Source organism: Callorhinchus milii, unplaced genomic scaffold (assembly GCF_018977255.1).
Source record: "Callorhinchus milii isolate IMCB2004 unplaced genomic scaffold, IMCB_Cmil_1.0 Scaffold3, whole genome shotgun sequence".
NCBI lineage: Eukaryota > Metazoa > Chordata > Chondrichthyes > Chimaeriformes > Callorhinchidae > Callorhinchus > Callorhinchus milii.
The window spans coordinates 54785493-54807565 of record NW_024704744.1 but is presented as its reverse complement, the minus strand read 5'-3'; the positions used below and the strand labels follow the sequence as shown (position 1 = coordinate 54807565).

Genomic DNA, 22073 nt, shown 5'->3' with positions numbered 1-22073 from the left:
CATAGTGTTTTAAGATTTTCTGGAGAAGAACTACAGATAGGGCACTCCATTCCCAAGGCATAATCTTCCCTCGCAAACAGATTTGCTTTCAAAGATTTACAAAGAATGTACACCATGGAAACAGGCCACTCACCCAACCAGTCTATGCCAGTGTTTATACTCCACATGTGTCTTCGCCCATTCCTTTCTCCCTCCTATCACCCTGCTATTCCCCTCTCCCTCATGTGAAGAAAAGACTCTTTACAGAGGGGATTGACTTACTGGTGAAGAGTACACACGGCATTCTAAAATTGATGGGCCGATAATAAATGACTCAAAAGATGACTTGCGAGTCAGTTTAACATCTGAGAGCTGACACTTCCAACAATTACTGCATTATAGTGTGCCTCAACTGTGAGTTCAAAGTCCCAACATGAGGCTTGAATCCTAATCCCTAATCCCTGACTGTTCAGCGCCTTGGAACGTCCTCCTGACACAAAAGGTGCTTTACTAATGTAATTTTGGATTGCATTTTGTATTGTATTGAACCCAGAAACTTCTGACTCAGAGACAAGAGTGCTACTAATAGAGCCAATGTGCCATATTTTATGTGGTGTGAGGGATAAGATTTAACCTCCACCTAACCTGGCCTGTTACGTCTTTTGCTCAAATTTCAAATCATTGCTTTATAGTCTTAACGGCAAATTATAATCTTAAACCAACACCCTTACCACCTATAGTTTATATTGAAGAAAGCCTTAAAGGGGGATTACTAATGGATGGTAATAGTTTAGGGAGGCAAGTATGGAAAAATGACATCCTGTAAAACAAATTTAAAATGATTAATGGCCATTTAAAACATGGCCATATTTTCACTTCTTTTAAATATGCTTTAATTGTTACTCCAATTGGTTGCATTGACCATTCATTTTTACAGGCAACCAGGCCCTCGCTTTGTCATTTCAAGAGTTTCACGGCAGCTGATTCATTCTTTACACAGTGGATTAGCTCAATGTTAACTCTTTACACAGCAATGTGATGATCAAAGCACAAAACGTTAAGTCTCGTTTACACAACAAGTTCAATTCGTGTGGAGCAATGCAATCCACAATTAAAGCAACTTTTTTTCACAATAGCTATCCAGTGAGGTAACCTAGGATGTGAGGCACATGCCGCATGACGTGAATTTACGGGTGTTAATTGTGAAAACATAATCCTTTCCAAAATGTCACAAGGGATCAGATCAAATGGGTCATTAAGGATCTAACTACTGCAGCAAATATAGAAATTCACCCACAAAATACAGTCAATTCACTTTACAGTATATTCTGTGAATCGCTTTGAGATATCTCAATGACGTGATAAGACACTATATCAAATGAAAGGATTATTATTATAAATTGAGATTGATTGATTAAAGGTTTTTTTTGTATGTAACACAGTGCATACGATGTATTAGTTTTGGGCTTTGAAATGTTTCTTCCCAATGGTTGTTTTTAATGAGTAAATAATGAGGAAGTCAATACTTTTATGACAAAAAAAAATTCTCGTAGCTGGCTTAAGTCATGTGCCTGTTGAAGTGTTCACAAGATTATAAGAAAGGTTTGGATGAAGGCCCTTTGGCCCATTTGATCTCATCTTTTCAGGAGACCCATCATCCCATCACAGCATCAAGTTGTTTTTAATGAGTTCTGACGAAAGGTCATCGACCTGAAACATTAGCTCACTTTCCACTCTCCATAGATGCTGCCTGACCTGCTGAGTGTTCTCAGTGACTTCTGTTTTTATTTCAGGTTTCCAGCAACTGTAGTATTTTGCCTTTCATATCTATATATAGCAATATCTGGATGGAGTATGACCCTCTCACCATACAGCACCCTGTAAATCTGAAGAGTAAAGACCAATGCTTGGGACCCCAGAGTGCGTGTGACCCAGCTGCTTATCTGGGTAGGGCTTTGGCTTGCAAGGTTAACAGGAGCTGAGTGGCAATAACCCATGCCTCCAGTTTGCCCTTCTAAGTGTTAACAATAAGCTCGGCAGGCTGGTCTGTCACCAGCATTGCCCTAGAAAACTGCTCAGGAACCAGACTACTCAGATCAGCCTGTTGAGGATTGACTTATTCTAAAGTGCTGTTGCCAGTTCAAGGAGACTCCAGTTCCCTCCTCCCTCCTTCCAGGAGAATAGACTACATAGATTTGGCAATATAACACAGCATCATGTTTGTCTTGTTTATTGGTGTTCACACTGTTTTGATTTAGTGAGCGATAAGTCAACTAATCGCCCTAGAACTTTTTCAGCTTGCAACTTAAATTACAAAGGCATGAGTGGTGGGAGAGAAATTCAGAGGATGAAATCCAGACTGCTTATGTACAAGTAGCACAAGTATAAATATGTCTCATCATGAGTTACTGGAAGTGTTCCAGCTGCAATCAGTCTGCTTCTGAAAGTGGCACAGGTGTGGTAGATGTATTACTGGATCCTACCTACAGTGTTCACAACAACGACGACAAATTGCAGTTATAAAGCGCCTTTTACATTGGGAGGACATTCACAATGCAGGAGAAAAGAGAACGCAAAAGGACAGTAAAACGTAACACACAAGGTGTTGTGTAAAAATACATTTTTACCAGTTTGATTTTGTTTTAAAATGTTTGGTTCAGAAATAATAGCACCATACAAGATCAATAATTGTACTGCTTTTATTAATGGGTTGTGTTGTGTGCTCCACACCCACACACGTAGCAAACCTGTTACTATGATACATTGTGCACAAACAAAGTTTGTTCTTAACAACAGGAGAGACTTGGATTAATTTCTGCTGCCATAGTTCGCATTTCATGAATAAACTAGTTAATATTGCATAATTAATATCCTATATATAATTTGTATGTTAATCAAAGCAAAAACTGCCCCCTTGTTATTTGCTCCTTTACTGAAAGCAGAACTTACATTTTGTGACCAATTCACTTCAAATTCTTCCAACCCCGACCCTTATTTTGCATCAATTATGGATATTGTGTTCACCCATAAAATAATAATAATCGTTTGCATTTGATATAGCGCCTTATCACGTCTTCGAGACGTCTCAAAACGCTTCACAGAATATACTGTAAAGTGAATTTACTTTATTTTGTCGGTGAAACGCGGCAGCCAATTGTGCACAGCGGTTCCCACAAGCAGTCATGGATTCAATGACCAATTTATTATATTATTTTGAACAGATTATTACCCCCAGAAAAGCGATCCCCTATTCGACTAACAACTAAGTTCATACGTACCGCTAGGTAAACAGGCAAGTGGAATAAGGAAACTTGCCTAACGTTTCGCCCTGCCCAGGAATTGAACCCAGGTCCTCTCGCTTGTGAGTTGAGTGCTCTGACCACTAATCTACAGGAATCCTGTATACGCAGTCACTACACTAAACTACAGTAAATCCTGTGAAGTGCTCAGATGTGTTTTCCAATGTAAAAGGCGCTATATCAAATGCAAGGATTATTATTATTGAGAACAAAGGAATGAAACAAAATTGAAAAGAAAGAAACTAAAAACGAATCATAGATTTCTTGTTGCTACTGTGCTAATGATACTTTTTGACCAATAAGCAAAGGGTCTATCTTGGCATAACAGTACTAATGAAAGAGGAGGAGAGTTGCCAAACTCCAAAGTCAGGTCTTAACTGCGTTAGTAACATGAGCAGCAGATGTAACACATTTTTTTCTAGCAGTTTGCAATTGTAAATCACAAACCTGTAGTGATCTGAATTTGCATAATTCACTTTCATTAAGTAAATCATGTGGCAAAAAAAATGTCCAGTACAATGACTACCCTTCCTTTGTCTAAGTAGTATTTCTGTATTTATTCTCAGCAAAGGATTTGTTTTTATAATCAAAGTATTTAGTAGTGTCATTATCCCTCTGAATGTTTCCTACTGAAATAAAACAGAATGAAAGCTTGTCCGACGCACCCAATTGGCTGCGTGAAAATCCAGTTGGCTCCACTTCATTCCAGTTTAATTTGGAGTGAATCATGTGTCGTGAGAGCTTATAACAAATGTCACAATACAAAACACTGCCTGAGGAACAGGACTAGGCTGTAGGTGGTGGAAATGCTTAGCTCTCGTCGGCTCAGACACGACTCCTGATTCCCTGACTCTGTATCTCGGCCACTGTGGAAGACGCACCCAATTTTAACATCACTACCTTGATAGATTTCTTTTAAATCTCCACAATGTAAGTAGGATGAGGTGTCAGATTTAAAATGCAAGGATTGTTATTATTATTTAACACTTCAATGGGGTGCTGGTGGAGCCTGATGTTATCAGAGGAGCCATATTTTGGATGAGATATTAAACCACAGTTCCATATGCCTGGTCTGCCATTAACAATATAATGACACCATTCAAAAAGAGAAGAGTTTTTTTGGTGTCTTGAGCAATAATCTTACACATAATTGATTATTCTCCCACTGGCTATTTGGGCGACTTCTCTGCATTGGTTCCCATGTTTACCTAACCAAACTATGCAATCACTTTACTTGACAGCAATTATTTGTAAAGTACTTTGAGATATTTAACATTAAAGGTATCGTACTATTGTTGATATTACGAGATGTTAGTAAGACAGGTAATCGGTGAACATTGCAATTGCATTACCTTCGGCACTTGATCTTCCAAACTCAATCCCCCAAATAAAGGCAATAAAATGAATATGTGGATATAGCACTCCAGGGCAGAATAAGTCAACAATGAAGGAGAGGGGGTTATAAATGCAATATTTTGCAAAACAAATTTGTTCCATTAATTATGACTTCTGATTTGCAAAGATCACCGAGTGCAACATTTGCAGCTGGTAAATCTCAGATCAGTTATGTCTAAGAAAAGTTCAGTGAGTAAACTGCCAGTAGGATACAGACAATATAGCTATTCAGGGATAGCTTTTTCTTCTGATTTTTTCAACTCGGCATCCACAATTGACCAGCCGCAAATATTGATCATATATTTGCAAAACAGCACATCGGGAGGACCTGAACTGAGGGTGAAATATTGAGTTTAAACCCAAAAATGCATAGAGCAACAAACAGCATCAAGCACAAATATGCTTCTGAAAATTCACAAGATTTGTTTGGATGACGAAGGCCTTTCAGCCCATTCGATCTCATCACTCCAGAACATCCATCCTCCCACGTCCCCCCCAGTACTGCCTCAAGCTGCTTTTTAAACAAGTCCCGGTGTTGTGGCCTCCACCACTTTTGATGGCAATCTTTTCCAGTCAGTGTTTATCCTCTGTAAAGAAAAAGGTCTTGGTTTCTGTCCTGAAAATTGCCCTTTAGAATTCTAAACCTATGTCCCCTTCTTCTACTGTCATCACATATCCTAAATTAATGGTCTGGGTAGTTCTCAAAGGGACGTGCAGTAGGCTACACCAGAAACATCCACAAAGGTTACATGAGAAAAATATACTGCTCAAAATCCTGGTCCAAAGGCCCACTTGCACAAACAAGAACAATAAACCAGCGTTATATAGCCCCTTCACTCAAGGTAGCATCTCGGAGCAATGACATAGTTTGATGCCAAGCTGGGGAGAAAGGGGAGGTGAACATAGGCATGATCAAAGAGTAAAGTCTTCAAGTGTAATCTCAAGATGGGTAAATACAGTTCTTGTGCGTGTGCTTTAGATAACCAAGGCACTGAGCTTCATTTCTTAGTACAATCAGACACTCAGCTTCGGAATGTAGCAAAGCTATTGAAATGCATCAGTAAATATTGAATAAGATAGTAGATGCAGCAATCATAATCAAATATTGATAAACCACAAAATATGCACAGTAAATCAAGAGTGAATACTAGATCTTTTAATTGTGACTGTTTTTAAAAGGAGCTGTTGCCACTGGCAATGTCACATTCTAAAACTCAACTGTGGGAATTGACTTCCGTTGTCGTTCTCACCTATTTAATTATATTTAAATGTTCCTAATGAACAAGTTACCATTATTTCATGAAAGCAAAATTAGAGTTAGCTCTTTATATTCACAAAAATAGATTCATCTTTTCCCCTCTGATTTGTGCTTTGATTTTTCCTCTTACATTTTATAAATACAATTTCAAAATGTAATTCATTACAGTAATTTAAAACAGATAATGAAATATTGTGTTGCACCAAGATATTTGTCCAAGAGTTTCCATAATACGACATATAACAAAGGCAAGGGTTTTGTTTTGTTTTATTTGCTAAATTTCTGTTTAAGCTGATCCACAAAGACGGCAGACAAACATATGCAAAGCTTCTATTACTGCTGCATTGTAGGATGTTTTCCATATTTTCTACCAAAATATAGGGTCTTTTAAGTAATAAAATTTTGAAGGTATCTCAAGAGGTCAAACTGTAAAGTGGACTAGATGTTTAACCACTAGAATGAACAAAGCTATTGATTGTATGAGCAAGCAGCTTTGTTCTTACAATACAGTACCTACCTGCATACTTCCAAATTTGTAATAATGTTTATTGCTCTCAAAGCTATTCACAATGGCAATTCTGATTTTAAAAATCTTATCATAATTTGTTTTTATCTGGTCTCACGCACGCAATTGCTAGTTGATTGGCTTAGAGTTCTGTGCTGATAATGGACAGGATGTCCAGAATAAAAAAANGATAATGAATTATAAAAACCACGTTATCTCAAACACTTCCATTTGTTGCTGTGCCACTTCAAAAGACATCCAAAAATAAATCCTTGCTGGGTACACTTGCTGAAGGGCAAGTATGTGAGGCAGAGCAGAATTCAGGGGGTTCATGTTCTCTTTTATAGCATTTGAGACTTTCAACTGCTGGCTGGCAGATAGTGGCTCTTGACTGCTATTAGTGGGGTGGCAGATTTACTGCGAATATTTTGTTTAGCAGAGAAAAGGCTGCCATCCCACTCACCAAGTGAAACAGCAGTCAAACCTAGCTTTAAACTGAAATTAAAAGCCTGCAATTGAATGTGTGATCATCATAGACTTTGTCTGAGAACTGTTGTTCACATCAACTCCAGTAGATCCCAGCTGATGCCTTGGGACATCCTCCTGACATGAAAGACGCTATACAAATGTAATTTTGTTGTTGTTGTAATTCCATGGTTTAGTCCCAAGGTTTAGTCTCCTGTTTGTCCCTCGCCCCCTCCGCTCCACCATTGTTGCTCGTGCTTTTAGCCGCTATGCCTCGAAGCACTGAAACTCCCTCCCTCAATCCAGCACAAATCTCCCTATCATAGAATCACAGAATTATATAGCACATAAGGAGGCCATTTGGCCCATCTGTGCCAGCACTTTGAAAAAAGCTATCCAATTCAATCCCATTCTGCTGCTCTTTCCCCCGCGCTCTCCCCATAGCCCTGCAAACTTGCCTCCCCAAATAATTATCTATTTCTCTCTTAAAAGTTGTTATCGAATCGGCTTCCACCATCCTTTCAGGCAGTGCATTCCAGATCCGAACAACTCGCTGTGTGAAAAAAATTCTCCTGACCTCCCCTCTGTTTCTTCTAACAACTATTTTAAATCGGTGCCCTCAGGTTACCAACCCACCCACCAGTGGAAATAGTTTCTCCTTGTTCACCCTATCGAATCCCCTCATAATTTTAAAAACTTCTATTAAGTCCTTTCTTAATCTTCTCTGTTCCAAGGAGGATAATCCTAGCTTTTCTAGCCTCTCCTGATAACTGAACTATTTTGGCAATCTCATTAGCAAGTCATGTTGACAGGGTAAAGCATTATAAGGCTAGAAATTCCAATTTTATCCGATTGAGATTAATCTGCTTTCATTCAAATTATGCAGCAGCAAAACCACACGTTGATCAGAACTGTTTTTTATTTAAACATTGGATTGCAAACTAAATTAACATACAACATTTTCAAAGTGCATCTTCCTGCTTTTCATTTTGCAAATCACAGCAGTGATGTAGCAACCCACTGCAACTGGAATTAATTCCAGACAAGAATGATTAAACACTAAATGATATCAAATAGTTAGTCACTTTATAAAATTCTGTAATTGTAATGACTTTTGACAACCACTGGTTTTGATTATTCTACATTCGGTTAATATATAAAATACGCAATCAAATCACAGCATTTGTGATGTGCAAGTTAAATTAGAGAACAATAAACAAGGAAATTAAAGAATCAATAGCAGCCATCTAAATGCGTTAAACTTATGGAACAATACAAAAATACAAACAGATCTTAAATAAGGCTTTATCATATGATCCTTATGTAATACAATACAAATGTAATAATGTATAATTACAACTCCTATTTAGAGGACATGTTAATCACATTCAAAATGATTATAAAAAGAAATAATGTATAATACGCTGTCTTGATGGCAACTCAGTCTAAAATAAGAGGAATTAACTGTTCAGGATTTTATAGATGTTCACAGATGTAAGCTAAGTTTGGGGATTCCACATTAAGGACAATCACCTGAGAAAATTACCATTCTTATACAACTGCACTCTTGAGGAGCAAAGCTGGAACAAGTATGCATAACAATGGGACTCAAGATTGGGTGATGGGGACTTAATTTTCCTTTAAAAAGGAAAGTATCCTTGTTCAGGATCCTTTTATATCCTTTGTACAAAACTGGTAAAAACACATGCCTGCTTCTCTGTTTTATTTTCTGTTTCAGAAAATTTCTACTGAGGTCTTGAAGAAAAATATACAAAATTGTGGCAAGGACACACATCTGCCATTATATTAAAAAAAGCAACATCAAAGAAAAATATATTTTATAATCAGAGATGACCTTTAATACTGTAACACTGTTCCTTCCAAACATTTGTAACGTAATTTATAAGAGTGATGTACATAATGCTGGTGCCATTTGGGGGCAACCTTCATGCATATAGAGATTATCCTTTGAGTCTTAATGTATGAGATTACCATTGAATTGTCAGGTAATTCATCAGAAAAACAAAACTGTCAATCTATGTCACACTTGGTGCTTAGAAAGCTACAACTCAAAACTGTGCTCACTGATCAACACCAATTTACTCATGCTATTCTCAGATACTGGTCCCATCTATTACTTAGATTCTTGTTCATTACAATAGAACATCATTAGATTTTGATTCTATTAACTTAGGACTATTTTATAAACATTACTCCTGTTACCGTGTATTAATGATTTGAACTAAAATTCAAATGTCGAGCTATTGTTCATGGCATTTACTTGTGAAGGACAATCTCCAGTGCTGGAAAATAATGAGGTCATTTATGAATTAAAAAAATCCTTGCATTTGATACAGCACCTTTCATGTCATGAGGGTATTTAAAAGCGCTCACAGGAATTACTGTAGTGACTGTATTTTGAAGGCAATTACAATGGAAGGAAGATGTTGACAGTTACTTACATTTTCTATATAGATTTTCTTTAAAACTCAATTTTGTTCAGGGACGTATGATTTGACATTGTGCATCAGAACACCACAACAAGGATATTGTACTGCTTGATATGTCAACTATAATCCTCAGAGGCTGTGACTGGGCTTATTTACATTCATCCCACATAAAAACTGATAAGACAAGGCCTTATATTAAAAAGAAAAATGTCTTATTTAATCAAAAAAAACTTGTTGTATTTGATTAAGTTCATCACTTGCTATAATCCTGGCTGTATTGGATAGGGAGATAAGGACACTGTTTTTTTAATGTTTTATAAAGAAAACTGCTGACGTTTGTTTTCATAATAAGGAAGATGCCGCAAAAGATATTTAGATTTTTAGTCCTCTTATCAGTTTGAGAAACTGCTTGATTTGTTAGCCTTCGGTCACTTACTAGGGTAAAACAAAACTATAGTTGATGAAACCAGCCCCATCTGGAGTTTCAACTGAAGAGTGTAACAAGTAGAATATCCTAAGATATTTGTGAACTTAGAAAGTGAGAGTGGCATGGTGGACAACACAGGTCCTGCACATTGCTCCAGTCTGAATCTTATATTCAGGTCCAGTTTTCTGTCATTACTTACTTCTCCTCTCCCAAAGGCACTTGACTCCTTGCTTCTTATGGGATTCAAGTCCACAGACAAATGTTGATACCAGCTCCTCGTGGTCATTATTCATGTGTGAACATGAACAGGCTTTTCAACAACACAGAGATTGTAACCAAACCCAAGCCTTCCTCACCCACCTTGCAAGACTATCAGGACTGGGAACACTGATGAATTTCTTCCTCCCTATCTAAGACCAATTGGAAGAACTCAAGTGCTGCCCCAGTTGAAATCAGCTGTTTCAGCATAAACCCAGACACTGGAACCTGCAACTGTAAAGCTTGAATTGCTAGCCTTGACTGTGCCTTCACTAACTGGACCACAGGAGAGGTTACTTATTTCTAACAATCACTGAGTTTTCTTACAACCAGTCAATAGAATAATAAGAAATAAACAAAACACTATGGATTCAGGCAAATTAATATTTATACATGATAGGTAACATACAGGTGCTGTGCATTTCCTCAAATACAACTGTTTTGACAGGGTGATTGTACCTGGAGCAAGAACATATGAAAAACTAGATCTATTCAACTGATCCACTCATTCACCTGCCTAACATTTTTATTGTGATGCATCTTCTGAATAATTCTCCATCGTTTGCCTTTTGCTGTACCAGGCAGAGGTCATGGAAGCTATCATTGTTTTGATGCTGCCAAAGCTGACATTGAATTCACCTTACAAACTTCCTTCCACCTGTTTTTTGTTTAGAATTGGGACTAGTACGTATAACATTTTTCACACAAATTCCTTTCATTGTTGTTGGTTTTCATTCAGCTGATTTGTCTTGCAATGTTATTTCCATTAGCAGCATAATATTACAGTGTATTAAATGGATAAATATTTTGTGTCTAACACAATGAGCTCATTCCCGATCATTTTACTCGTACATTAAAAGGGAAGGCCTGTTTCTTTTTCTTAAACACAGCCAATAGTCATCAATTCTATTCAGAGAAGCACAGTGAATCATTTGTTACAAAAAAAACACAGGTGAATATTAATTTCCAGAAAATCTGCTTGCTGCATTTGAGCTTCATTTGGCCATTCTCTTAAATACAATGTTATGGCCATGTTTTGTTGCAGATGATAATATTCCACATAATTTATATTTCACCGAGAGATAACCCATATTAAAATGTAGTGAGCTTGTGTTAGAAAAACCTCTGAAAACCATACACACTAGCTGCACATTTCCAATAAAACAAAACATAAAAATTGTGATATGAGGGAAGATCAGCAATTTTACCATTTTTTATAATTAGCCAAACAAAAGCATCTCTGTGCCACCAAAATATCTTGTTCACACAGTTTCCACTATCCTTGGCGGTTGTTATAAGAGGGAGGAAAGATACCAAAGGCTGTCAAGGAGACCAGCAAACCTTCCCCTGAACAATTGGGGAAAACTTCCACTTGGATCTAGATTTACCCTATTTACACAGCATTTCAGAGTATCCAGAATCTGGTAATCTCTTAAATACAGCCTCAATTTTGAAGCTGTTTCCTTTTAAGAAACTACAGAAAACCAGGTTCAATGTTAACACCGAATTCCACCATTTGCCAAATAATGGTGGTCTCAGCACAAGAGTAAATCTAGATCCAGGTGGAATTTCTCCCCCAAATGTGCCGCCTATTCCCATTAACCCATTACTTTCCCTTAGCAATGTCAAAATAACACAGGAAAACGCCGGGCAAGGTTAGAGCAAGCCCGGACTATGCATTAGGGATTGATGCTGGAGTGTATGTGTGTAAATAAAACTGTTCCAATACAGGGCACGTAATGCACACTCGGAGGGGGGTGGAGGGGGGTGAGGGGGGGGGGGGGGTGTATGTCACCAGCAAATTATCAGTCGGAAGGTAGTCAAAACTAATAAATAACATTTCAAACTCTGCCACCCCACCCCCTCCTCTCTCCTCTCTCTTGGGATCGGGAAAACAGGCGAAAATCACCTTTGTAAGTATATTGCGGTCGAGGATATCATCAATAATCATCAATAATATCACCCAACAACCCCAGCAGCATCAGTCCTGCCATTTCCAAAGGATTGTGCACCGCCCGGTGGTGTTCCCCCTCCTCGCTCCCTCCCTCCCTCCCTCCCCTCCCCCTGACCATTTCCCCCAATGCTCGGGTCCTGACCCAACTGTCCAGTGCCTTGGGACATCCTCCCGACATGAAAGGCGCTCTATAAATGCAATCTTGTTGTTGTTGTTGCTGAACGCACACACCAGGAATAACGCCCTCCTCTGTACTCAGCAAACACACCGCTTGCACTTTCCAAGAACATGTCAAGAACAACCCTCCCAACCCTCCCTCCCTCCCTCCACACCAAAACATCTCGTGCTGTACTTACATCAGTGCTTTTCAATGTTGACCTGTTATTTAGAGGGTGGGGGGAGGGGGGGTTTGGTCCGAAACATCCCAATGATCACCCCGGGGTGGGTGGGGGGGGGATGTGGGGAGGGGGCACACGAGCAATTGGGACTGAAATATTCGACTCAAAAACGTCCCGACCCAGACTTGCCCTGATATTGGGGGGGGAGGGTGGAGGGGTTGGGGGTGGGGGGGGGGGGGGGGGAGGGGGTGAGCAGGATATCAGTGTATGTATGTGTTCGGCACAGGATGGGTTACTGCCTGTGGACCTGGTGCTAACTCACACCGAGCCCGCGGGGGAGCACTGAGAGCAGAAAGGAAGCATTAACCCTTTTGGTGTGTCTGGAACAAGGTTACAACTTTATCATAACTCCGCTTTTTTTTTTTTTGCCCCTTAACCTCCTCGGATGGGACTGTGTGGATGAGCTGTGAGGGGTGGTGGTGGGAGGTGGGTGGGGGGGGGAGGGAGGGAGTTACACGGCGCCTCGCAGGGTCACCTTGATGCTGAAAGGTTTGGGCTTTAAGGTTAAGCCGTAGTCAAAATCCAGAGTGAGCTCCTCTGTGGGATTGCCGGTGATGGTGCACTGGTGCATCAGGATGGAGGTGAAGAGGAAAAGCTGCATCTTGGACAACTCGTCGCCGATGCAGCGCCTCTTGCCCAGAGAGAAGATCATCACCGAGCTCAGCAGGTCCTGGTTCAGGCTCCCGTTCTCGTTCAGAAACCTGCCCGGGTCGAAGGTCTCCGGCTGGAGCCACTTGTCCGGGTCGTGGTTGACCGACCACTGGTTGACGAAGACCACGGTGTCCTTGGCGATGTGGTAGCCGTTCAGCTGCGTGTCCGTGGTGGTGCAGTGCGGGATGGTGATGGGCACGAAGCTGCTGAACCGCAGACTCTCGAAGAGGAAGGCCGTCAGGTAGGGCATGTGAGGCTTGTCGTCGATGGTGGGGATGCGATCCCTGCCCAGCACCCTGTCCATCTCGTGTTGGAGCCGCTCCTGCACGTCGGATCTCCAGACCAAGAACAGGATGATCCAAGTGAGAGCCGTGGACAGGGTGTCCTGACTGGCCCCGAAAATGTCGGTCACCGTGGAGTCCACGTACTCCCTCTCCAGTTTGACCCCTTTGTCGCTCACCGTCTTCTCGTAGTCGATGATCTGGATGAAAGCGTCCATGATGTCTCGGACCGTGTCGGCCCTGAAGGTCTCCCGGTGCTGCAGAGCCTTGTCCCTGATGAAGGTGTAGAAGTCGCGGTTGAGCCCCTTGAAGTTCTCGAAGACCGCCCTGACGGGGTTGGGGAAGTACTGGAGCCAGGGCATGACATCCACCAGACTGCCCGCTCCCACCGTCTTCCCGAACTGGTCGTTCTTGGACAGCAAGGACAGGAACTCCTGATCGTCGTGGCTGTACCTCTTCCCGAAGCAGAAGGCGCTCATCACGTTGGCCACGGCCACCACCAGGTTGCTGGTCGGGTTGAAGTAACCCGCGCTCTGGCTCTTCTCCACGAACAGCTGGATCAGCTGCTGGACCTCCCCCACCACGTGCCTCTGGAAGGTTTTCTTGGTGTCCGGGTTGTTGGTGGAGAAAGCCCTGACCGTGGAGTGGGCGATTCTCCTGTGGAACTTCCACCGGTCGCAGTAGCTCCTGAAAGCCAAGCTCCTGCCCCCGGAAACCTCATTGAAAGAAGCGAAGTCGGGGCGCCCGGAAAACTGCTCGGCTTTCCTGACCAGCGCCTCCCTGATGCACTCCTCTCCATTCAGGACCACCACGGAGCGGCTGCCCAACTTGATCTGGAAGACGTTGCCGTAGCGCCGGGCCATCCTGGAGAAGGAGATGTGGGGGACCTTGCCGATCTGAGTCGCGTTGCCGATGATGGGCCAGGGGAAGGGGCCAGGCGGTCTCCTCCGGCATTGCTCCGACGGCTGTTGCATCCACTTGCAGACCTGGAGCAGCGTCAGCACGACCAGCGCCACCGCCAGCACCGGCTGCATGGACTGCGTGAACTGCCCCGCCAGCACCCGCACCGCGTTCATCGCCGCCGCCGCCGCTCAAAACACCCCCTTTCGTCGGTTCTCGCCTTGTTCGAGCGATAAGTTATTTGCTGAGCTGTCCCGCCTGCATCGCCTTCACATCAGACTAGTAGCTTCACGGTTTGAGCAACAGTTGTCAGCTGCAGCTGTAATATATATATATATGTATATATATATATATATATGAATGCACGCATAAGCAATAACTATCCTGGCGTTTTTGCTATATTCCTTCAAACAAGTTGTCAACGACAGGAGCACTCGCTGTATTGCAGTAAAGGTGAGACGGGCATCGTCCCTGCGGACCGCATGTTGCAGATCACTGCAGAATATCCCATTAAAACTGGTGGGCACTTCACTAAACTCGGCTTCATGTACTCTGGCAGAGGTTCTGCGGGTTGCAAGCGGGTTTTAACACTTACTCCCTACGGTCACATGTCAGCACCTAAAGGTTCATTAAGTCATCAACGAATCGGATCACTCCATAAATCACCTCGGCAGATAAAACGACCTTCTCTCCCCCCCCCCCCCCCACCCCACCCCCACCCTCTCTCCCCCCCCCCCCCCCCCCCCACCCCCACCCTCTCTCCCCCCATCAGAGCGGCAAAATAAACATGTTGTCTCTGCAAGATGGTTCTCTCTGTGAGAGAGACTGACTGCATCTCAGCTTCAGTCCGAGTTCGGATCTGCGGGTAGAAAAGTGTTTAAAACTCCATGTGAGAGTTTGACGCTGATGTCTTGCGAGTTGCGTGCGGGACTCGCATTGCCACAACTGTGGGGACCATTTAAATGTAATCTCAGTCACTCCACTATATCATAACCTGATACTAGAAGTGGATTTCCCGTCCAAAAAACACAGGAGATCTGACAAGAGTTTCTGTCTGTGATCTCTCCTCCTGTTTCCTATGGCAGTGACTTGGTCTTTAACACAGTACACGAGATGTGAATGTTTTTATTACTCAGCAACGGTTTAAATGGATTAAGGGTTTATCGCAAAACCCGCAGTTAAGATCCTTCTCTCCTTTTATTTCTCCGCAGATCCCCATTTTGCTCATCCCTTTCATTGCAGCAGATATTTATTTTTTTTAAAAATATGATTCAGTTCTCTCGATTAATTTAACCCCCGAAGCGAAAAGCAGAGAAGCGAGACAGCAACGTGAGGGCTGTCGGTGAATAAGATTAATTTTAATGTAGTCATTATAATGTTACCAGCGATGTTACTCATGTCACACATCACGATCCTTGTTCTCCTTCCTCCCCACCGCCGCCACAGGCAATGTGCAAAACCGGTGTCGATGGCTGATCTTTTAAATAAGAAGTCACTCTCGGTTTCTCTCGGGATGTTCCTCCGGAGAATGAAACTCTCAACCTCTTTCTTTTCGGCAACTCGAGTCCTGGAGTCCTGGAGTCGTTTCTGCCGCAATTGCAGTTCGGTTTTCCTGGTCACCTCTGCCCTGTGTGTGTGTGTGTGTGTGTGTGTGTGTCTGACCTCATGATCCCAAACTGACCCGAAACATCAAATTGCGCACTTTTGCTCCATTTGTCAGTGGGATGTGAATGTGTAGTTGGGGCTACACACCACATGTTTCATCCCTCTCTCCCCCCATTTGCAACAGCGGCGAAGGCTGACTGCCCTGCCCTGCCCTGCCTGCCCTGCCCTGACTGCCCTGCCCTGACTGCCCTGCCCTGACTGCCCTGCCTGCCCTGCCCTGCCCTGACTGCCCTGCCCTGCCCTGCCCTGACTGCCCTGACTGCCCACCCGGGCTGCCCTGCCTGCCCACCCGGGCTGCCCTGCCTGCCCTGCCCTGCCCACCCTGCCCTGCCCTGCCTGCCCACCCTGCCCTGCCCTGCCTGCCCACCCTGCCCTGCCCTGCCTGCCCACCCTGCCCTGCCCTGCCCTGCCTGCCCTGCCCTGACTGCCCTGCCCTGCCTGCCCTGCCCTGACTGCCCTGCCCTGACTGCCCTGCCTGCCCTGCCTGCCCACCCGGGCTGCCCTGCCTGCCCACCCGGGCTGCCCTGCCCTGACTGCCCTGCCTGCCCACCCTGCCCTGCCCACCCTGCCCTGCCTGCCCTGCCCTGCCCTGCCTGCCCTGCCTGCCCACCCTGCCCTGCCCTGCCTGCCCACCCTGCCCTGCCCTGCCCTGCCTGCCCACCCTGCCCTGCCCTGCCTGCCTGCCAACCCTGCCCTGCCCTGCCCTGCCTGCCTGCCCACCCTGCCCTGTCCTGCCTGCCCACCCTGCCCTGCCCTGCCTGCCCTGCCTGCCCACCCTGCCCTGCCCTGCCTGCCCACCCTGCCTTGCCCTGCCTGCCCACCCTGCCTTGCCCTGCCTGCCCATCCTGCCCTGCCCTGCCTGCCCACCCTGCCTTGCCCTGCCTGCCCACCCTGCCCTGCCCTGCCTGCCCACCCGGGCTGCCCTGCTGCTGCTCACACTGCAACCGTACTCCCGGATTTGCGCGAAGGAAACCAGTCCAACCGCTGCCCTGCGGCTCCGCAGCCCACCCGAGCCCACCCGAGCCGAGCCGAGCTGAGCCGCGCCGCGCCGCTCCCCGGGGTCGGTCGGGTCTGTTCTCTCGGTCAAGACCGACCGGCGGATGTTTGAGCCACACAGTGAGGAGCCGGAGCCGAGCCCTTGTAACCCCCGGTTTCTTGTTGGGTTCGTGAATGAACACTCAGCGCTTTTGCCAAACCCCCAATTAAAGCAAAACCTCCACCGTCTGCAGCTCAGTCACTCCCCACACAGGTTTGGGTGCTCCAGACCCGCTTGTGGGAGATATTCCCCCAGGAATCACTCACTCAGGACATTTCTGCCCCCCCCCCCGCCCCCCCCCCCCCACCCTTCAGTGACTTAATAATAATAATAATAATTGTCACTATAATGATTTCCTTTTGCATAATATACTGCAAATTGTGAGTATGTTCGACTGTCTGCCTCTGCAGTGAGCCCCGGGGCTGTCTCACTGACTTTATTACACCCCTTTGTTTGTCAAATGATCGATCGTTCCCCTCCGGCACCTGTTTTGAGACGGTTTCGAGTGGGTTATTCCGGAGGATTAAACCAAACCGTTAAACCAAACATTAAGGCGCATTTGTAAGCCATGGTTTTGCGGGCACTGGGTGGAGCTCCTCGCCTTACCGCCTCCCAGGCTGAATGCTTCTCAAACACTCAACAAGGAAGCATCTGAGGTTTTGGGGTTGGTTGGATGGGGTGGTTGCATACACACCTGTACGAATATTATTTTAAATAGAGATTGCACAATAATAATAATATAATAATAATAATAATCCTTGCATTTGATATAGCGCTTTTCACGTCGGGAGGACATCCCAAAGCGCTTCACAGAACACACTGTAAAGTGAATGGACTGTATATTTGTGGGCGAACGCAGCAGCCAATTGCGCACAGCAATGTCCCACATACAGCCGTAGATTGAAAATGACCAATTTATTATTGTTTTGTTTTGGAGGGATTATTATTAGGCGCGTGGAGTAAGGAAACTTGCCCAAGGTTTCGCCCTCTGCCTGGAATTGAACTCAGGTCTCTCGCTTGCAAAGCGAGTGCTCTAACCACTGAGCTACAGGACTCCCACAAGACTTATTGCCTAACAAAAATACAGTACATGAAAAATTAGACCGTAGCACTATCGTTGTAACTGTATGTATAATGTATTTTTACAGTTATACAACAGTACAATATAGTGAAAACTGCTTAAAAGAAAAGGAGGCAATCTGACTGCAGCAATTGATTTACAATTGACATTTTTGTGGGAGATTTTCTGAAGTGCCAAAACAGCCTTTGGATCAAATTCTAAGAGATTTATTGCAAGGGTGAAGACTCACTAACTCGTGAAGATTGCTGGAATTCGTGTTGGCAAATCGCTTGGCATTCTCACCAGATGTTCTCTAGTAAAAGTTAACGTCCCTGGAAGACGCACGCCCCACGCAGTAAAATAGTTGTGGAAATGCAAAGATAACACCCTGTACTTCACACAGAAAACAAGGATAAGATCATCCATTTTACATGAAATTTCAATACATATGTTTTATCCGCAGTGGGGGCTTACTGACTGCCAGTGAATTGATTCTCCACCTGGCTGTGGCAGAGGAGGCACACACACACCCCACACACACACACTGCCCCCTCCCCACTACCACCCCCCCACACACAAACTGCCTCCTCCCCACCACCTCACACACACACTGCCCCCTCTCCACACCACCCCCATACACACACACACTGCCCCCTCCCCACCCCCCACACATACACACTGACCCCTCCCCACTACCCCACACACACTGCCCCCTCCCCACCACCCCACACACACACTGCCCCATCCCCACCACCTCAGACACACACTGCCCCCTCCCCACCACCCCACACACTGCCCCTCTCCACACACCCCCATACACACACACACTGCCCCCTCCCCCACACATACACACTGACCCCTCCACCCCACACACACTGCCCCCTCCCCCCCACACACACACTGCCCCCTCCCCAGCTCCCCACACACACACCGCCCCCTCCCCACCACCCCCACATACACTGCCCCCTCTCCACCCCCACACACTGACCCCCCCCCACACACTGACCCCCCCACACACACACTGACCCCCTCACACACTGACCTCTCCCCACACACTCCAACCTCCCACACACGCACTGGCCGCCCACCCCACACACACAGATCGCCCACTCACACACACTGACCGCCCCCCCACGCACTCACTGCCCCCCACACACACTCACTGCCCCCCACACACTCACTGCCCCCCACACACTCACTGCCACCCACACACTCACCGCCCCCCACACACTCATTGCCCCACTGACACACTGACTCCCCCGCCACATATTCATTGACCCCCCCCACACACTCACCGCTCCCCACACACTCACTGCCCCCCAGACACTCATTGCCCTCCCCACACACTCACTGCCCCCCAATCTCACTGCCTCCCCCACCATGCATACACCCACATGGACCCCCACACACACATTCAATCCCTCAGCCTTGTCCCCTCCCTCCCCAAGTTCAAATCCAGCCTAAAGAGCTTCCTCTTTGATCGATCTTAAGGTCACCTCTCCACCTGGCTCAGGGTCAGACTGTCACTGTCAAGCACTCCGGATCGCTATCCTGTGTGAAGAGCGCTATACAAATTCATGTTGTTGTTGTTGGGTGAAAGTATTGAAGTAAGCCAGATGTGCAATCTGCTACAGATCCAGTTTGCTCTGAAGATTCCTTCAGAAAACGTTTACGGCTTTGATGTTTCATGTTCAGAATTAACACTCGTGTTTGTCTTCTCCTAAAAAACCCGTTCCAAAACTTCACATGGACATGGCTGTGTCTGTTTCAACAAAGGGAAAGCCCCCCACCACCACCACCTCCCCGCATTAGCTGGGGATAGTGTTAGCTTCGCTCTGACCCTTGAATAAATATCAACTCCTGCATATCAACTCAGGTCAATTAGTTAAATCTGTTTTCCAAGGGAGGAGATAGGGTCGCATGGTACACTGTCAATCCAGGGCAGAATGTGCAATGTAATTATCCTTCCGACATTGAAGGCGCGATACAAATGTAATTTGTTGTTGTTTTTCACCCAATTCAGCCAACAGCAAGTGAAGATGTACTTTTAATTTTGCATCAATGACTATTCAAACAAGGAAACAGAGACCAACGATTGCAAAGAGCCAGAATTTTTCTCTCCTCCCTTTTTTACATTGAAAAGTATTCTCATGGAATTCTCAGTTTGGTTGGATACTCTTAAGCATGGTGATGGTTTTCTGCATGTGTCAGACTCCCGGCTGACCCCGAAAAAGTATTTAAGGAACATAATTTCGGAACTTAAAGATATTTAAAGGGTCTGATTGTTTACAATGGAACCAGGTCAATTCTGGTGAAGTGTTGGCTTCCATGCTTCGGCACATTTCAAGTGAGTGGCCATATTTTAACTGCAGAGAGCTCATTTGAAGTGTTTACTATTTGGATCTTATTGTCCAAAGTGATTTCCAATCCACTAGTAGTAGACAAATTGGATGGCATGTATCCTAAAAATACCCAGTCCTTACATTTGACAGCAATCATCCTTCCCCCTTTTCCCATCACAAAATGGATATTGGCTAATTCACACACCTAAAATTACAAATTGTGATATTGGACACATTTTATTTTAAATGACATTCTATCATATTTTAACTGAATGGAGCTTAGTTCGAATTTATTTGAGTGGTATTATTGATCTCTATTTGCTCAGCTCCATCTAGTTGTAGAACATATGCCCTTTATCTGCATACAAACAAATGGCTCAGGTTATTCATTATGTTTTTTTACATTGGAGATTTTAAGTGACACTCCACTCCTATATGGCAGCTACATTTGTATCCATTACGAACAATTTCTCTCTCTTTTAGATCTGAACTGGTGGTTGGGATCAGGAGGGTGGGGAGGGGAGGGGTAAGAGAGTGGCTGAAGGTCTAAAAGGAGTGCCTTGAAATGTGTCTTGAAGGAGGCCAGACAAAGGCACTGTGGATGGATTTCCAAAGTGAGGGCAGAAAGGCTGAAGACCTGACTGCCGATGGTGGGGCGTCCAAGGGGAGCGGGGTTAGGTCGATATGGAGTTAGCAGGTCACAGAGGTAGGAAGGAGCAAGGCCTTGGAGGGCTTTGAAGGTGAGGACAAGGATTTTTATTTCTATCCTCTGGGGGATGGAGGGGGTGATAGTGTCACAGAGCCAGGATGGGAATTCTGAAAGGATGAGATCAAATGGGCCGAAGGTCTTCACCTGAACGTGATGTTGTGAACTAGGAAAAGAGAAAAAGAAAATGGAAAAAGAATAAGGAGAGATTGGAAGATAAACAGATGGCCAAGCCAAGTAAATTCAAATGCTTTTTCTAGCTTTTACTCAAAGTTGTATTTCATTGTTATTTGTAACTTCAAGATAATATTCATTAATTGATATTTGGGTCTCTTTATGTCTTGAATTCTTCTTCACAAAGTGTGATCTGAAAACTGACAAAACCAGTTGTCCACGTGAGGGAGGAGTTTCCCTGGACCTGGTGACAGCCTGAGGCTAAAACGTGTTTAAAACATGTATGTTGGATTATTATGTTTCAAGAAGGCGGGGGATGGGAGAGACCCAGCTTACACAGATGGGGTGTGAGAGACAATGTGTTATTTGAGGATAAAGATTTTTTAAAAAGCCGATTGTGTACCAGAACAACCCAGCCCACTTAAATCACTGAATAAACCTGGTTGCATTTTGCAGTAGTGTCAATAGGGAATCAATTTAGCAATAAGTTTGATACTCATTACATATTCAGGATGTGCTTAAGGCACCCTCAGTGTAGGAATTACTGGCTTGCAAGTCATGGACTTTTCACCACTGGTTTACACAGTGACTTTTAATCTTTTATCTGTTTTGGTCAAACAGCCCGGTGAAGTGGTTCTGATGGAAAAGACACTATATCAAATGCAGGAATTATTATTAATTTTATAACTCATCACCAGTCACCTTGCCCACAAAATGTGTCACACAATATTACAATAAAATATGTCCAATACCATTTTTCAGAATTCTTTTGGGCATAAAGACTATGTCACTACTTGGTGAAACATAGATGGAACAGAAAGTTCAATTAAACAATTAAAACAATGGATGTTATTTTTATATCACAAATAA

At 44.3% G+C, this 22073-nt stretch overlaps 1 protein-coding gene across 1 annotated transcript; it reads right to left on the bottom strand.

Annotated features, from left to right (window-relative positions):
- Positions 1-12821: 12821 nt before the first annotated feature.
- On the bottom strand, positions 12822-14428 carry LOC103178928 (cytochrome P450 1B1). The gene has a single exon (XM_007893918.2). It carries the CDS (start codon positions 14394-14396, stop codon positions 12840-12842), a length of 1557 nt encoding a protein of 518 aa, XP_007892109.1. The 5' UTR covers positions 14397-14428; the 3' UTR covers positions 12822-12839.
- Between the last annotated feature and the right edge of the window lie 7645 nt (positions 14429-22073).

Coding starts and splice junctions, on each gene's coding strand:
- LOC103178928 (XM_007893918.2), bottom strand. CDS start 14,396: ATGAACGCGGTGCGGGTGCTGGCGGGGCAGTTCACGCAGTCCATGCAG.